At 52.0% G+C, this 16905-nt stretch overlaps 3 protein-coding genes across 7 annotated transcripts in view; all 3 read left to right on the top strand.

The window, feature by feature from the left end:
* Positions 1–16905, top strand: part of LOC112676929 (glutathione S-transferase theta-1) — a 45621-nt gene that overhangs the window by 12169 nt on the left and 16547 nt on the right. The window lies entirely within an intron of this gene.
* Positions 1090–3331, top strand: LOC112676931 (glutathione S-transferase theta-1-like). The gene is made up of 5 exons (XM_025474734.3): positions 1090–1378; positions 1465–1552; positions 2373–2523; positions 2801–2977; positions 3063–3331. The coding sequence occupies exons 1-5, from the start codon at positions 1267–1269 to the stop codon at positions 3261–3263; spliced, it is 729 nt and encodes a 242-aa protein (XP_025330519.1). The 5' UTR covers positions 1090–1266; the 3' UTR covers positions 3264–3331.
* On the top strand, positions 3269–15152 carry LOC112676930 (glutathione S-transferase theta-4). Of its 5 annotated transcripts, none has more exons than XM_049101794.1 (6): positions 3269–3413; positions 6460–6547; positions 12769–12919; positions 13715–13891; positions 13976–14121; positions 14874–15152. In XM_049101794.1, exons 1-6 carry the CDS (start codon positions 3269–3271, stop codon positions 15034–15036), a joined length of 870 nt encoding a protein of 289 aa, XP_048957751.1. In that variant the 3' UTR covers positions 15037–15152. The 5 variants fall into 5 exon arrangements, with proteins under 5 accessions (XP_048957751.1, XP_048957752.1, XP_048957753.1 ...); XM_025474732.3 differs by lacking the exon at positions 3269–3413 and adding an exon at positions 4128–4396; XM_049101795.1 differs by lacking the exon at positions 13976–14121 and having other exon boundaries at positions 14839–15152.

Here is a 16905-nt window from a genome sequence, read left to right as displayed (position 1 = left end):
TTCCTTGCTGCCCTCTTCCCTCTGTCTTCCCAGCCTGCTTCCAGGTTATTCTCCCTCTGTCTATCCCTCCCCTCTCTCACTCCTCCCCTTTACCCCATGGCAGTGGCCCCTGTCCAATGTGGTAAACCCAGCTGGCTTGGGGGATCTCTGTGCAGGCTTGAGTTATAGTTCCTGGGGTGCTGGGCCCAGGGCTCGCTGATGGCTCTGGGCAGGCCGAGTCTGAGGCTTGCTGACCTGCCTGGCTTCCCTCCCTTCTGTCTGGGCTCCAGGAAGGCTGGCTCTGGACAGCCTGGCTCCTGGGGGCGGCCCGGGCCCACCCTACCTCTCCACTGGGGAAGAGTCTGAGCTGTGCTCCTTCTCCAGCCTCTCCTTGGGAAGGACATGGGCCTCAGCAGGGGTCAGCTTTGTGCCTTGTCCCAGTCCCTCCTTCCCAGAACTTCCTGCCCCAGCCCTAGGACCACCTGGTTCAGTCAGAGTGGCCAAGGGTTACGGGGTCTTCACTAGCCGGGCCAGGCCACAAACTGTCCTTGAAACCAAGGGTAGGGACAACCCTGCCCAAGTCACATGTCCTATGAGTATGTGTGTTTGTAGAGGATGGAATTTGTCCCTAAAAGTCCTGCCTGGAAGACTTCAATTCCTGTGAAGTGGGGAAGGCATGACAATGGGTCTTGCATGGGTCAAGAAAGCCAGGGAGTGGCTCTGACCTCCTCAGGTCACAGAATGAGGCTGAGGCAGCTTCCTGAGAGTCCATGGCTCAGGTCTGCTCTGGCTGTTACCTGCTCCATGACCCACCCTGCTAGCGTGTGCCCGGGTGGGTGCTAAGCCCCAGCTCCCAACTCCCAACCCACCCATGACTGTTCTCTGGGTCCATGGAGGCCTTACCTGCAGCCCAGCCCTCAGCCTCTCAAGACTTGGGTTCTGGAAGTACACAGGACAGTCCAAGAGGAAGGCCAAGAGTCAAATGGACAAGGCTGGGGAGTGTGGCCACACTGGGTGAAGGGGCACGGCGAGGCTGAGGGTGCCCAGCCCGGCTCCGTTCCACAGAGGCCAGGAGGTGGGGAGGCTTGGCAGGGGGCCCAGCCCGCCTCCATTCCACAGAGGCCAGGAGGTGGGGAGGCTTGGCAGGGCGCCCAGCTCGTACGTAGCTCAGAGGAAGTAGGTTTTAGCGAGGCTAGCGAATTTCTTCAGGCCCCGTTTTGGAGGGGCCGAACCAAGCCCTGGACGCAGGCCTGAGTGGAGAAGGTGAGGGCAGCCGGAGGTGCAGCCATGCCGCCGGAGCTGTTTCTGGACCTGTACTCACCCCCCTGTCGTGCCATCTACATTTTCGCCCTGAAAAATGGCATTCCCTTCCAGCTGCGGCCCGTGGAGCTAGGCCGGGGTGAGCCTTGACTAGCCTGGGCTCCGTGGAGGGGGTGTCCAGGGGCCCGAACTCTTGCTGAGCCACTCATGGTCTCCACCCCTCAGGGGAGCACCTGAAGCCTGAATTCCTGAAGGTGAACCCTCTGGGGAAGGTACCTGCCCTCAGAGATGGGGACTTCCTGCTGGCGGAGAGGTAATGGGGTCCTGGGGTCTGCAGAGGCCTCAGGGCTGGGGGAGCAGGAGGGAGGAAAGCAGAAACCTGAGGCCCCCACTTCCTCCTTTTAGCTCACCCAGCTTGGAGGCAGGGGGCTGGACTAAGGGGCTGGAGCCAGTCAGGAAGACCCAAGCTCGAGGCTGGCCCTCCCCAGATGTCGCAGACCTGGCCTTGCAGCCACAGGGGCCAGGGACCTGAGAGCCCCCGATTTGCACTGGGCTGTGAATCCCAGCTCCTCGCATCCTTGCTCTCGGCCTGGACAGGTCACAGAACTCCATGCCCCAGGTTTCTCCTCTGTAAAATGGGGGAGTCACATGACACCCCCCCCTCCTGGAACTTGCCTGAGAACAGAAACTGGTCTTGAAGTACCAGAAGCCCGGGGTTGGGGGCGGGGAACCAAGAAAGGGGGTCCTCTTCCATCCCCTCCTCCAGGCTCCAGGCAATGGCCTGGGAGGGAACTTGGAGACCCCTTGGGCAGGGCATCCATGGCAGGCCGCCTTCCCCCCCTTCCTGCTCAGTAAGACCCTGATGCCAGCGAGCTGGGCCTGGAGGCAGAGAGCTGGCTGGGGTAATGGTAGGGAGGGGGGTGGCAATGTAGGCTGACGGGGGGAGCATTTGAGGAATGGAGCAGTTGGGGGGGGCAACTGGAGGGAGATGGGGGTTGCGGATGAGGGGATGGGGACTTCCTCCCTTGGAGGTGGCCTTGGAGAGAAACGCTGTCAAATCACCCTGCTTGTGGGAGCCTGCCTGGAGCTGAGGGTGGGAGATCTCTGACGCCCCCCACCCCCCGGGTTCACAGCGTGGCCATCCTTCTCTACTTGAGCCGCAAGTACCAGACGGCGGAGCACTGGTACCCTCCTGAGCTGCAGGCCCGGGCCCGTGTGGACGAGTACCTGGCGTGGCAACACACCGCCGTCCAGCTGCCTGCTACCAATGTCTACCTGTGCAAGGTGAGCCGCCCTGCCCTACCATGCGGGCCTGGGCAGGAGCTGGAGCCCCCAGGCCGGAAGGAACCAGTGGGCATACAAGCTGCCCACCCCATCCCAAGTGGACATCCGTGATCACAGGCTTCTTCTCCTGTGTCTGATCCACTCCTCAGAATCCTTCTGAATACAGAGCCCGGGGGTGTCGCTAGGAGGGAGGGCTGGTGGCCAAGGAGGGATGGCCAGGTGCCTGGGACATTCGGAGGAGCCCGGGGTAAGCTGCCTCTTATTGTCCCCGGCCCAGTCCCTCCTGCCCCATTTCTCGGGTCAGCCTGTGGACCAGGAGCGGCTAGATCGGCTGATGGGCAAGCTGAGACCAGCTCTGCAGCACCTGGATCAGGAGGTCCTGGCTGCCAAGCCCTTCCTGGCCACCGAGCAGGTCTCCCTGGCAGATCTGATGGCATTCACGGAGCTGATGCAGGTGAGCCTCTCTTGCCTGCTTGCCCCCTGAGGGGGACTCTGGGTCCTGGGCTGAGCCCCCTGCTCCGGCTACCCTGTCTCCCCAGCCTACTGCCGTTGGCTGTGACCTCTTCCGAGACTGGCCCCGGCTGGCAGCATGGCGAGCCCGAGTGGAGGCAGCTCTGGGCCCTGAGCTCGTCCAGGAGGCCCACAAGCTTGTGCTACAGCCTCGGGACCCCCGAGACGCCCAGCGTGACCCCAAGCTGGCCCAGGAGCTGGTGCATCGGCTGCTGGAGAGGCTCGGCTGAGAGGGATGCGACAACGGGGCCTGCTCCCCTGCGCTCTCCTGCCCGCAATAAACGTGCTGTGTGTCCTCTGCTTGTCTCCGGCCTCATTTAGCCCCACTTCTGAGCAGAATCTAGAGGGCCAAGAGATCTTCCGCGATGACACAGCTGAGAGTGAGCAGCCCCAAGGCCTCCCCGAGTGTCCAGTTACCCTCCAGAGTTGCCAGGTGCTGAGTTCCACTTGCCACTGCCAGTGCCAAGCCAGGCCAGAAGTTTCTGGGCTTCTCTGCATGGTGGCATTGTCCGCAGTGCCCTGGCTGTTCCCCAGGCTCCTGTTCAATGCTTTCCTTGCTACAGTCTAGGCTAGACTGACCTATACCTACCCCCAATCCCTACTTCTGAAACCCTCCGTGGTTGGTTCTCATTGCCCCATCCTCATTCTGGACCCTGCAGAGCCCCTTGGGTTGCATTCTGCAATGAAGTTCTGGCCCTGAGAATTCCCATGTGTAAGTCCTTCTTACACAGGCCGCAGGCATGCACATGCACCAAGAGGGAGGGGTAGGGCAGGGCTGCAGGTGGCCCATGCCTCCTGTCCCTAAGCCAGGGACCTCTCTCTAGTCTACTCCTTTTTTTTTTTTTTTTTTAAATTTTATTTATTTATTCACAAGAGACACAGAGAGGCAGAGACACAGGCAGAGGAAGAAGCAGGCTCCACGCAGAGAGCTCAAGTTGGACTTGAACCAGGGTCTCCGGGATCAGGCCCTGGGCTGAAGGCGGCGCTAAACCGCTGGGCCACCCGGGCTGCCCCTCTAGTCTACTCCTGAGTCTTCCCAGAACCCCTGCTGCTGTGAGAATTCCTGGCTTCCTGGCCCCATGACAATACCAAGTGAAACAAGAAGTTCTAGAATGTGGGGTTCTGGGCTTGGGTTGGAGAAGGTTGATAGGCACAGGGCCAGGGCCAGGGCCAGGGGTTTAGGTTGCATCTAGGCCCAGGTTCAGAGTGTGGCAGCTGTGGCTGGTGGGGGTGCCCAACGTGTGTCTCAACATGGGCCTGGAGCTCTATCTGGACCTCCTGTCAGCATCCTGCCGTGCTGTCTATATCTTTGCCAAGAAGAACAGCATCCCCTTTGACTTCCAGTTTGTGGATCTGCTGAAAGGTAGGCACCTCCTGCTCCCCTGCATAGGTCTGGCCCTGGAGCGGGGCAGGGCACAGGGTCAGGGTGTCTCTAAGCTGAGATGCAGAGGAGACTCCACCTCCTTAAGTCCACAGGGGAAGAAATGTTTCCCAACGGAAGGAACAGACTCTTATAAGGTAAAGTGGAAGGCAGAGCTGCCGAGTGTCCTCTGGTCTCCCATCCAGTGCGTTTGGCTTTTTCTCGCGAGAGGGTAACATCTTGTTAGCTGGAGCACCTCTGATCAGTTGACAAAGGTCGCAGAAGTGTGTGGTCATCCAAACCTGAGTCAAGACCATTGCTTTGGTCCATACCTGCTTAGGGTAACACAGACCCTGAGTGAGGTGCAGGGTGCTGGCCTCCAATGCTATCCCAAGCATCGAGGGGATTCGTAAAGGCTCAGGTTGCAGAAGCAGAAGTCTCTAGAACATAGTGGAGGAGACCAGGCGCTCTGAAATGAGGTGGGAACCCAGACCAGAAATGTTTCCAACTGGAGGCAGCTGGCTGCGGAAGGGTTAAAACTCCCAATAGATTGGGACACTTGGCTGGCTCAGTTGCTAGTGTGTGGACTTTTGATCTCAGGGTTGTGAGTTGAGGCTAATGTTGAGCAGAGAGGTTACTTTAAAAAAGAAAAATAAGAAAAACTGAGTTCAAGTCCACGTTGAGCAGAGCTTACTTAAAACAAAACAAGTTTCCTTAAAAAGTTGAAAATTGAGCTACTCTATGACCCAGCAATTCTACTAGTAGGTATTTACCTCAAAGATACAAATGTAGTGATCTGAAGGGCCACCTGCACCCCAATGTATATAGCAGCAATCTCCGCAATAGCCAAACTATGGAAAGGGCACAGATGTCCGTCAACAGGTGAAGGATAAAGAAGATGTGCTATATATATACAATGGAATATCACTCAGCTATCAAAAAAATGAAGTCTTCCCATTTGCAATGACATGGATGGAGTAGAGGGTATTAGGCTGAGCGAAATAAGTCAATCAGAGAAAGAATTATCATATGATCTCACTCATATGTGGAATTTAAGAAACAAAACAGAAAACAAAAAAGAAACAAAACAGAGGATCATAGAGGACAAGAGGAAAAAAAAAAAAACAAAACAAGATGAAATCAGAGAGGGAGGGATGCCTGGGTGGCTCAGGGGTTGTGCATCTGCCTTTGGCTCAGGTCGTGATCCTGGAGTCCCTGGATCAAGTCCCGCATCGGGCTCCCTGCATGGAGCCTGCTTCTCCCCCTGTCTGTGTCTCTGCCTCTCTCTCTGTGTGTGTCTCTCATGAATAAATAAATAAAATTAAAAAAAAAAAAAAAGAAATCAGAGAAGGAGACAAACCGTAAGAGACTCTAAATCATAGGAAACAAAACTGAGGGTCACTGGAAGGGAGGCAGGTGGTGGGGGATGGGATAACTGGGTGATGGGCACTAAGGAAGGCCCGTGATGTGATGAGCACTGGGTGTTATGTAATACTGATGAATCACTGACCTCTACCTCTGAAACTAATAATACATAATACATTAATTAATTGAATTTAAATTTTAAAATGTTAAAAATGTAAAGTAGTGACCTTGAGGAGATAAAAACCCAAAACACAACAATAAAACAAAACTCCCCATAGACTGATTGCCCTTGAGAGGTTCTCTCTTGGATTCCAGCTGTGTGCTGCGGCTGGGGCTCCTGGCTGCCTTGCCCCTTTTAGAGGGATCTATAGGAGTGGGGGTGGGACCCGGGCCTCCAGCGGTTCTGCTGATTCATGGGCTGTGGCTTCAGGCCCAGAGCTGGGAGTGGGGGCTGGAGGGCTCTGACTCCTGTGAGCCAACGGGGTGTCCTGGTCACCGAGCCTGGGATGGGGTCAGGAGTCTTGATCCTAATCCCTGTTTTGTCACTGACTGGCCCTTGGACCTGAAGTTAGCCATGGTATTCCTCTGGGACTGTTTTTCCTCCTAGAGAAAATAGGGAGGAAGGCATTTCTGCCTCTGGGAGACCTGGTTCTCTCTTCCCTGGAGTCCCAGCACCCTCAGACCTTTCCTGTCCCTCTCAGGTCACCACCACAGCAAGGAATACATAGAGATCAACCCCCTGAAGAAGCTACCCAGCCTCAAAGATGGAAAATTTATCTTATCTGAAAGGTAAGTCTTCCCCAGAGGTCCCCACTCCCACCATCTATCTCTGCTCCTCCTAGGAGATTCATGCTAGTGCTTATTTTTTATTTACTATGAAAAAAATATATATATATCAAAGTAGAATAAACTAATTAATGAGGAGTATAACAAACTCCACATGGTACCCATCACCCAATTCCAACATTGGTCCACTTGGGGAGCCCATTTTACATCACCTGTAACCCGCTCTATTCCCCTGTCTGCCAACCACCCATCGTTTCATCCATAAACGTTTAGGAAAATACTTTTAAGAGATAAGGGCTCTTTGAAAACAAACAAACAAACAAACATCAGGGGCACCTGGGTGGCTCAGTAGGTTAAGTGTCTGCCTCTTGATTTTAGCTCAGAACATAATCTCAAGGTTGTAAGATTGAGCCCCACCTCGGGCTCTGCACTAGTATGGAGTCTGCTTGGGATTCTCTCTCTCCCTCTCCCTCTGCCCCTCCCTGCCTGCTCGCACACACTCTCTCTCAAAAAAACAAACAAACAAACAAACAAATAAATATTTTTAAGCATCATTGTGATGCCTGGGTGGCTCAGTGGTTGGTCTGCCTTTGGCTCAGGTCATGACACAGGGGTCTTGGGATCGAGTCCCACGTCGGGCTCCCTGCATGGAGCCTGGTTCTCCCTCTGCCTGTGTCTCTGTCTCTCTCTGTGTCTCTCATGAATAAATAAATAAAATCTTAAAAAAAAAAAAGCATCACCACAATACCATGATGACACCTTGTAAAATTAACAATAACGCCTGGATTTCAAGCATTATCTTGTTCAAAAGTCTTTGATTAGGGGCCCTGGGTGGCTCAGTCAGTTAAGTGTTTGCCGTCAGCTCAGGTCATAATCTCAGGGTCCTGGGATTGAGCCCTGAATTGGGCTCCCTGCTCAGCAGGTAGACTGCTTCTCCCTCTCCTGCTCCTCTGCTTATGTTCTCTTTGTGTCAAAAACATAAATAAAATATTTTTAAAAAAAGAAAAGAAAATTACTTATATAAAAAAAGTCTATCAAAAAAAAAGTCTCTATCTCATATATAGCTTGTAGCTCGTGCATTTCAATCCCACTCCAAAAAACTGCCAAGTATTGCAACTGGTGATCTGTCTCTTGGGTCTCTTTCCGTCTATAGCCCCTTCCATGACCCACCTCTCTTCCCTTGGCATTTTTTTTATAGTCTCCACACCTACAGGACCCTGAGATCAAGAGGGACATGCTCAGCCAACTGAACCTGCCAGGCACCCCTTGCCTTTGCATTTTTGCTGTGGTTGAAGAATCCGAGTCCTTCCTCTTGTGGAATTTCCCACAATCTGAGTTTTTGCCGATTGTATTCTTATGGTGTCATGTTTACATGGTTTTCCTGTCCTTTCGTTTCCTGTAAATTGGTCATTGGAAGTAGAAGTTTGGTAAGATTTGAGGTTGACTGTTTTTCAGACTGTTTCAGAGGTGATGTCATAATTTTGAAGTATGTCTTCTAAGTGGACCACAGGACCTCGGCTGGCCCAGGGCCTGGATTATTTTCCTAGGGCTGTGGTCACAAATTATCACCGACTGAATGACTTAGAACAACAGAAATGTATTGTCTTTTTTTTTTTTTAAGATTTTATTTATTTATTCATGAGACACACACAGAGAGAGGCAGAGACACAGGTAGAGGGAGAAGCAGGCCCCATGCAGGGAGCCCAACGTGGGACTCGATCCCGGGACTCCAGGATCACGCTCTGGGCCAAAGGCAGGAGCTAAACCGCTGAGCCACCCAGGGATCCCCATGATTTTTTTTAAAATAATTTTGTTTATTTATTCATGAGAGACACACACACAGAGAGAGGCAGAGACACAGGCAGAAGGAGAAGCAGGCTCTATGCAGGGAGCCCAATGTGAGACTTGATCCCAGGACCCCGGACCACATCCTGAGCCAAAGGCAGATCCTCAACCGCTGAGCTCCCAGGCGTTCCCAGGGTATGATTCATCCTGGGGCAAAGTTCCACTCTCTCTGTGAACCTCTGAAACCAGATAAGGAGTTGTCCTGCTTCCAAAATACTATGGGGAGGGGCGCTGGGTTGACTCAGGTGGTGAAGCATGTGACTCTTGATCTCAGGGTCTTGAGTTCAAGCCCCATGTTGGGTATTGTAGAAATTACTTTAAAATGATAATAAAAAAATACAAGGAGGGGCACCTCGGTGGCTCAGTCAGTTGGGTGTCTGCCTTCTGCTCAAGTTCTGATCCCACAGTCCTGGGATCAAGCCCCATGTCCAGTTCCCTGCTTGATGGGAAGCCTGCTTCTCCCTCTGCCTCTCCTCCTGCTTGTGCTCTCTCTCTCTTTCTGTCAAATAAATAAGTAAAATCTTAAAAAAATATATGCAATGGAGGAACATGCACAGGGTGGATATTCCCATTCCCAAACAGAAATAGGAAGGGGGGAGAATCTCATACATTCCAAGCAAGTCTGGAACCCAGCAGGGTAAATCACTTTAGATTTTAAGGCTTGAGAATCATCCTTTTGGCTCCATGCTCTGTCCCCTGGGCCCATAGGGTGGTGGCCCCACACTCTGGAACCAGGGAGGGTGAAGCTCAACTCCCACCTGCACTGCCCCACTCCAGGCCCACTAGTGGCAGGGCAGCCCTACTGGCCTCTGAACCTCCTTCTGGGTCACTCTTTCCTTCTCTTTTCTTTTCTTTTCTTTTCTTTTCTTTTCTTTTTTTCTTTTCTTTCTTCTTTTCTTTTCTTTTCTTTTCTTTTCTTTTCTTTTCTTTTCTTTTCTTTTCTTTTCTTTTTTTAAGACAATTTATTTATTCATGAGAAACACAGAGAGAGAGGCAGAGACATAGGCAGAGGGAGAAGCAGGCTCCATGCAGGGAGCCCGATACAGGATTCCATCCCAGGACCCTGGGATCCTGACCTGAGCCAAAGGCAGATGCTCAATCGCTGAGCCACCCAGGTACCCCCCCTTCCCTCTTCTTGAAGGCTAACCCAAGTTTGCAGTTGGATAGCTCTGTCGGCCATTGTCACAGAAGCCCAGCAGCCTTCCTTCATTTCACTCCCCTTCATTTCACTTCATTTCTGTCCCCCTCCGTCCAAGCTGGCAGCGTTCCTACTGAACTGGCCACATGGATTCACAAATCACGCACCCTTATGTCTTTAGCAAATGATCGTCCCGCCGCACCCTCACACCCTCGGTGTTCTCTCCAGAGCAAGGCCCCAACCTTAGTGCCAGGGCTCCTCCTCTCTGCCTTCTCTTGGCTCTGTGTTCTCACCCTGGTGGCCTAGCTCCCCAGCCTGGATCTCGGAACTATATGCTCTCCATGTCTGGTAAATCCACTCCTCCCTCATAGGTCTTCTCTAGTGACCCTCGCTGCCCACTCCCCCCAGCCAGGGGAATCTGGTACTGAATCTCTCCTTTGGCCATCTCCCTGTCTGTCTGTCTGGAAAAGGATCAGCCTCTCCTTCTCAGGGTATCTGAAGTTCCCAAAGAAGGGCATGCATGGGCCTAGTCTGAGTCCCCTTCCTGCCTGTGGGCCACTCACTGGCAGGCACACTGGGGCCCCTGACTGCCAGTCACTCTTCCCAGAATCACTGGATTAAAGATGACAGAGCAGGTCCTCATGAGAAAAGTTGGGGAGGAGGTGCTAGGCAGACAGAAGGCCAGGAACTGTGATGCTAGCCAGGGTACCTGTCCCCAGAAGATGGGGCTCCTGCAGGCACAGCAAGCTCTGATCTGCTACGGTGGCAGGAGGCATTCGCAAATACAGAGGTGTGGATGGGCCCTACTTGGCCCTGGTGCTCCCGGTGTGGGAGCCCGGAAGGCTGATGCCAGAGAATGAGCAGTGGGGATCTCAAATCACAGGACAAAGAGACACTGAGTGTGGCAGTGGGCTGTGGGCTCAGAGTGGCACAAGCTACAGACAACTTGGGGGAACCAGTCAGGACTGGGAGCCACCAACAGGTCTGCCCAGAGCAGTCATGACCCAGGGGTTGGCCACCAAGGACAGTGTTCCCAGAGGTTGCAAACTGGGGAGGGGCATTGGGCCAGTGAGGCAAGCCTCTGCCTGCCTCTGCTGCCCATTCACACTCCTCCCGACCTGACTCCATCCTGACTCCATCCATCCCCTCCACCCCCTGGTCCTGGTCAAGGTCGTGCACAACACCAGGTGGTCAAGAGCAGTGCCCCGGCTTGGGCTCGGACTCGGGCTCAGGCTGCTGGGGTCAAACCCCAATCCTGTCACTCATGGGCTGTGTGTCTTTGGTAAGTGAGTTATATTTCTCAGCCTCAGTTTCCTCAATTGTAAGCATACAGGGACCCATCTTACAGGGTTATTGTGGGTTGAACTGAGATGGTTTAAGATTTAGGATTTCCCTCCTTGACAACTCCCCCCTTCTTAGAGAGGTGGACCTTTGGGGCTTCCCTCCTCCCTCCCAACCTGCTCCCTCCCTTCCTTTCTCCCCATCCATCTTTGCTCCCTTCTCACTTGCTGACTGCGCAGGCAGTGTTGGGGGCTGCGGTGGGAGGGGTGTGTGCGCAGGGTAGGTGGGGCAGGCACCTGCACCTTCAACTTTGATGTCCTATCAGACTCTGGCTTAGGGCTCTCTAGGGCCCCAGACATCCTAGATTCCTCAAACACCTGTGTCTACCCTGAGTTCCTCCTTTCCTGCCCCCCACCAGCAAAAAGCAATACCATCTCCTCCAAATGGTGCCTCCAGTCTGTACCCTCCCCATACCCCCGTGGCCTCTGCTCTCCTCAGAACCCCTCCACCCACTACCAGAGCGGTTTTTTTTTCTTTCTTGGCAGGATTTCCTTCTTCTTTATGGTTGAATAATATTCCATTGTATATTTACACCACATTTTCTTTATTCTTTCATCCACTGATAGACACTTAAGTGTTTCCATACCTTGGCTATTCTAAATAATGTGGCAGTGAACATGAGGGTGCAGATATCTTTTTGTTACAGTGCTTTTGTTTCCTTCAGATAAATATCCAGAAATGGAATTGCTGGATCATATAGTGGTTCTATGTAGACACCTCCATGTTATTTTCCACAGTGGCTCCACCAGTTTGCATTCCCATCAGCAGTGCACAAGGGTTCCCTTTTCTCCGTATCCTTGCCAACATTTGTTATTTCTTGTCCTTTTGATGACAGCCATTCTCACAGGTGATATCTCATTGTGGTTTTGTTTTTCTTCTAAGATTTTATTTTATTTATTCATGAGAGACACACAGAGAGAGGCAGAGACATAGGCAGAGGGGGAAGCAGGCTCCATGGAGGGAGCCTGATGTGAGACTCAGTCTTGGGACCCCAGGATCACGACCTGAACAGAAGTCAGAGGCTTAACTGCTGAGCCACCCAGGTGTCCCCTCATTGCGGGTTTTGATTTGCATTTTCCTGCTGATGAGTGTTGTTGAGCACCCTTTCATGTGTCTGCTGGCCATCTGGACATCTTTAAAAAATGTCTCCTCCAGTTCTTTGTCCTTTTTTGATTGGATTATTTGTTTTCTTGCTACTGAGTTATAGGACAAAGGGATATTTCTAAAATTCAAGGTGGATTTTTTCATCCTCCTGCTTATATAACCAGAACCTTGAGGGTTAAGTCCATAGCCTCCCGCATCACCAAGGGCCTCCCTGTGTGGCCTCCACAGTATCTCTAGCTGTCTCTGACCATTCTCCCCATCCTTCTTCTGGTCACATCCACCAACTCTCTCTTTTTTTTTTTTTTTTTTTTTTTTTTTTTTTTTAGTTTATCTATTCATGAGAGACACACAGAGAGAGAGGCAGAGACACAGGCAGAGGGAGAAGCAGGCTCCATGCAGGGAGCCCGATGTGGGACTCGATCCTGGGTCTCCAGGATCACACCCTGGGCTGAAGGCAGGCACCAAACCACTGGGCCATCGGGGCTGCCCCCAACTCTCTTTTCTCTGCCATGCTACCTCTTACCCCTGAATTCCCGTACATGTTTCCCACTACCTAGACTGCCCTTTCTGATGCCATCTAGCAACTCCCATTCACCCTGTCAGTCTCTCTGTCTTCTCTTACTGACTGTTGACTGACTGCTTTTCTTGGCATCCTTTGGGCTCATCCTTTCCCGAGAAAAATGTCAGTGCCCAGAGCCCATCTCTGGCTGGAGGCCCTGCCTTGGGCCCAGACCACACTGGGGTGGTGGGGTAACAGAAGGAAAGAGCAGTGCCCCCCGACTTTCTCTCTCTGCAGCGTGGCCATCCTTTTCTACCTGTGCCGCAAGTACAGCACACCCTCGCACTGGTACCCACCAGACCTGCACACACGCGCCCGTGTGGATGAGTTCATGGCTTGGCAGCACACTGCCATTCAGCTGCCCATGAGCAGGATCCTCTGGATCAAGGTGAGTGGGTCCAGGCTAGGGCTGACTACTGGGGTGTTCAAGGAGATCTCCCTCCTTTCCTGAGCCTCATTTCCTTGGCTCCATCTCCTGCCTGCCTAGATTTCTAGAGCTAATGGGAGTATAGAATGAACCACTGGGTATGAAAAAGCCTTGTAAAAACAAGGGGAAGGGCACCCAGGAGAAGCTGGTATTACTCAAGCCAGAATAGGATTCAAGAAATTTCACTGACTTAGAAAACATCAGAGCTGAAGGGCCCACAGAGATCACTAAATTTGAAGATGACCCATAGCTGGTGTATGTGCCTTTACTGCTTATCTCATGCCTGAGACAGACCTCACTAACCAATTACAGGATTCCTTCCCGCAGGGATCTCTCTCTCTCTCTCTCTCTTTTTAATATTTTATTTATTTATTCATGACAGACAGACAGACACACACACACACAGAGAGAGAGAGAGAGAGAGAGAGGCAGAGACACAGGCAGGGGGAGGAGCAGGCTCCGTGCAGGGAGCCCGACATGGGACTCAATCCTGGGTCTCTAGGATCAGGCCCGGGGCCGAAGGTGGCGCCAAACCCCTGGGCCACCATGGCTGCCCCTGCAGGAATCTCAAAATCCCACTGAATTGTGGCCCCAGGTGACTTCTACCAACCAGAATCACTAAAAGGAATGAACCTACTTTCCATCCTTGGTTCTGTCCAACACCTCTCCAGCAGACAAGGGTGCTGAAGAGCGGAGGTTCAGATGGGATTATTAGAGTGCAGCCTCCTCTTCCCTCCCATCTCCCACCCTGGCCAGATGCTGATCCCAAGGATCACAGGTGAGGAGGTTCCAGCCGAGAAGACAGAACAGATGTTGACAGAGGTGAGGACAAACATGCAGCTTTTTGAGGAGAAGTTTCTGCAGGACAAGATGTTCATCACCGGGGATCACATCTCACTGGCTGACCTGGTGGCCCTGGTGGAGATGATGCAGGTGTGGAGTGGGATGGGGTGATGGACAGAGCCTGGGAACAGGTGAGATTCCTCTGCGACCATTGGGGCCATGCTTTGATTATAGGCTGGTGAAGTCTCCAGTGTCTGGAGTCTCCAGGAAGTGTACAGAGGCCATCAAAGTGTCCTTCCGGCTGAGAGCTTCTTTTCTAGAGCTCCAGACACAGCTCTGAGTCTGAGGGGCATCCACTGTGTGTTTGGGGGCACACCCAGGTGTGGGCATTTATGTGGTTTCTACACGCAGGGGAGGGTGGCCATTTCTGACCTGGCTGGTGTGCGAGATGGCCAGTTCAGACTCTGGCCAATGTCCTGAGAGGCCAACGTAATCTGTGGCCAGTATGTAAAGTGTCTATTTTAATGCAGACCATCACCAGGAAAAACCAGTGTTTCTGGCCCAAGTGGTGTAGTCCCCTATATTTCACCCCTAACCCTTATATTTCACCCACACCCACCCCATTTTGGAGGCCCCAAGCTTTTTGGGTGCATGTTTCTTAGACTACCTGCTGGGTCACCCACTCTAGGGCCTGAGCCTGATTACAGAGGAAGGTTCAATGCGGAGGAAAAAGAACTGAATTCGTTGCACCTTCATCTGAGAATAAGGGATTTCCCAGAAGAAGGCAGGACCCATGGAAGGTTTCATGCTGAAGTGGGAGCCATCTGGGCCAGGTGTCACCTCAGAGAGGGATTTAGGAGCCTTGGAGCAAGACCAGTGGCCAAGAATCCTGGAGATTCTGATCTTCCAGTCCCCACCCCACATCTATCACATAATGTCTGACCCCTTGCCCAGGCCAGGGAGTAGGGTGGGTCACAGACTCACTCTTGGTAGAGGCAGATTAGGAGAGCCCCTGAGGCTATAGGGACCTATAGGTAGGGCTGGTCCCCCTCTCCCTCCTTCTGTCTGACTACTCCTTCTTCTTCATCTATCTATAGCCCATGGGAGGCAACTATAATGTCTTCCTCAATAGCTCCAGGTTAGCTGAGTGGCGCATGAGGGTGGAGCTGGCCATTGGCTCTGGCCTCTTCTGGGAGGCCCATGACCGGCTGATGAAGTTGGCAGAGTGGGACTGTTCAACACTGGATCCGATGGTCAAGGAGAAGATCTGCGTGTTGCTGCAGAAGTTCAGATAGAAGCAGAACTTCTGCAGGGCTTGGCTGGCTCACCACTTTTGAGCTTCCTTTCTTAGAGGAGATGTTGAAAACAACTACATTTCTTTGCCTAATAAAGTACTGCAATCACCACCATGGCTGCTGAGTCTGGGACAGTTGGTATGAGCATAGGGTTTGGTGTGGGCGAGTGTGGTGGTCATGGGTCCTCCCAGGTTCCAAAAAAAAGTTTTAAAACTAAAGGTTAAATATGATTAAGGGCGGGGAATCCCTGGGTGGCTCAGTGGTTTGGTGCCTGCCTTCAGCCCAGGGTGTGATCCTGGAGACCCAGGATCGAGTCCCACGTCCGGCTCCCTGCATGGGGCCTGCTTCTCCCTCTGCCTCTCTCTCTCTCTGTGTCTTTCATGAATGAATGAATGAATCAGTAAATCAATCAATATCTTTAAAAAAATGATAAAGGGAGTCTTGCTGGTTAAGTCAGTTCAGTGGAGCATGCAACTCTTGATCTCTGGGTTGGAAGTTTGAGCCCCACATTGGGCACAGAGCTTACTTTAAAAAAAAAAAAGATTAAAAAAAAAAAAGATCAATTGGGGGTGCCTGGGTGGATCAGTTGGTTAGCATCCAACTCATGTCATGATCTCAGGGTCATGAGATTGAGCCCTACATTGGGCTCCGCAGTCAGTGCAGTGCTGGAGGTTCTCTCCCTCTCCCTCCTCCTCTGTCCCTCCTCCCTCTACACTTGTTTGCACACTCCCAAATAAATAAAAGATCTTAAAAAAAAAATCAACTGGGTTAGGGTGCTCAGTTGTTCGGGTGTCCAAGTCCTGGTTTCAGCTCAGGTGGTGATATCAGTGTCATAGGATTGAGCACATCAGGATCTGGGCTCAGCAGTCGGCCTGCTCCTCTGCCTCTGCTCCTCCTCTCTCTCATGCTCTGTCTTTCAAATAAATAAATAATACAATCTTCTTAAAAAATCGACCAGGAGTTCCTAGGTGGCTCAGTCAATTAAGCATCTGCTTAGGTCATGATTCCTGGGTCCTGGGGTAGAGCCCAGCATAGCATCGTGCTCTCAGCTTAGTAGAGAGTCTGCTTCTTCCTCTTCCTCTGCCTGTCTTCCTGCTCGTGCTCTCTCTCTCTTTCTCTCATTCACTCTCTCAAATAAAATATTTTTTTAAAAAAGATTTTATTTACTCATGAGAGACACAGAAAGAGAGAGAGAGAGAGAGAGAGAGGCAGAGACACAGGCAGAGGGAAAAGCAGGCTCCCTGTGGGGAGCCCGATGCTGGACTGGATTCCAGGACCCCGAGATCATGACCTGAGCCAAAGGCAGACCTCAACCACTGAGCCACCCAGGGGTCCCAATTTATACCCTTTTAAAGTCCTCACTCTGCTGCACCTGGCTGGCTCAGTCAGTAGAGCAGGCAACTCTTGATCTCAGGGGGGGTGAGTTCGGGGCCCCACCCTGGGCATGGTGCCCATTTAAAAATGAATTTAAAAAAAATGGAAAAGGAAAGAAATGAGAATCCTCTGTTTGTAAACCCTCAGGGAGTTGGGGTCTTTAGAGCCTTAGCTCTCTGTTCTCCTGGTTAGCAATAATCCCATAAACAGCTTTCTCTTTTTCAAGATTTTATTTATTCATTAGAGACACAAAGAGAGAGAGACAGAGACAGAGACATAGGCAGAGAGAGAAGCAGGCTCATTTCAGGGAACCTGATATGGGACTCAATCCCTGGGCTCCAGAATCATGCCATGGGCTGAAGGCAGACACTCAACTGCTGAGCCACCCAGGCGTCCCATAAACAGCTTTTTTATTCGTTTCTTGCAAACACTCAGTGGGGCCCTTGCTGGCTTTGGTGCTCGTTGGGTGGATGAACTCTCCTTCCGTTAGGTTAT

Source organism: Canis lupus, chromosome 26 (assembly GCF_003254725.2).
Source record: "Canis lupus dingo isolate Sandy chromosome 26, ASM325472v2, whole genome shotgun sequence".
NCBI lineage: Eukaryota > Metazoa > Chordata > Mammalia > Carnivora > Canidae > Canis > Canis lupus.
The sequence above is the reverse complement of the archived record's forward strand: the minus strand, read 5'-3'. Positions and strand labels throughout refer to the sequence as shown.

What these genes read in the sequence shown, in the direction of transcription:
- LOC112676931 (XM_025474734.3), top strand. Translation starts at nt 1,267, where the DNA reads ATGCCGCCGGAGCTGTTTCTGGACCTGTACTCACCCCCCTGTCGTGCC. An exon ending in CCAATGTCTACCTGTGCAAG is followed by an intron (nt 2,524 to 2,800) that starts GTGAGCCGCCCT and finishes TCCCCGGCCCAG; the next exon opens with TCCCTCCTGCCCCATTTCTC. An exon ending in CATTCACGGAGCTGATGCAG is followed by an intron (nt 2,978 to 3,062) that starts GTGAGCCTCTCT and finishes CTGTCTCCCCAG; the next exon opens with CCTACTGCCGTTGGCTGTGA.
- LOC112676930 (XM_049101794.1), top strand. Translation starts at nt 3,269, where the DNA reads ATGCGACAACGGGGCCTGCTCCCCTGCGCTCTCCTGCCCGCAATAAAC. An exon ending in AAATTTATCTTATCTGAAAG is followed by an intron (nt 6,548 to 12,768) that starts GTAAGTCTTCCC and finishes CTCTCTCTGCAG; the next exon opens with CGTGGCCATCCTTTTCTACC. An exon ending in GCAGGATCCTCTGGATCAAG is followed by an intron (nt 12,920 to 13,714) that starts GTGAGTGGGTCC and finishes CACCCTGGCCAG; the next exon opens with ATGCTGATCCCAAGGATCAC.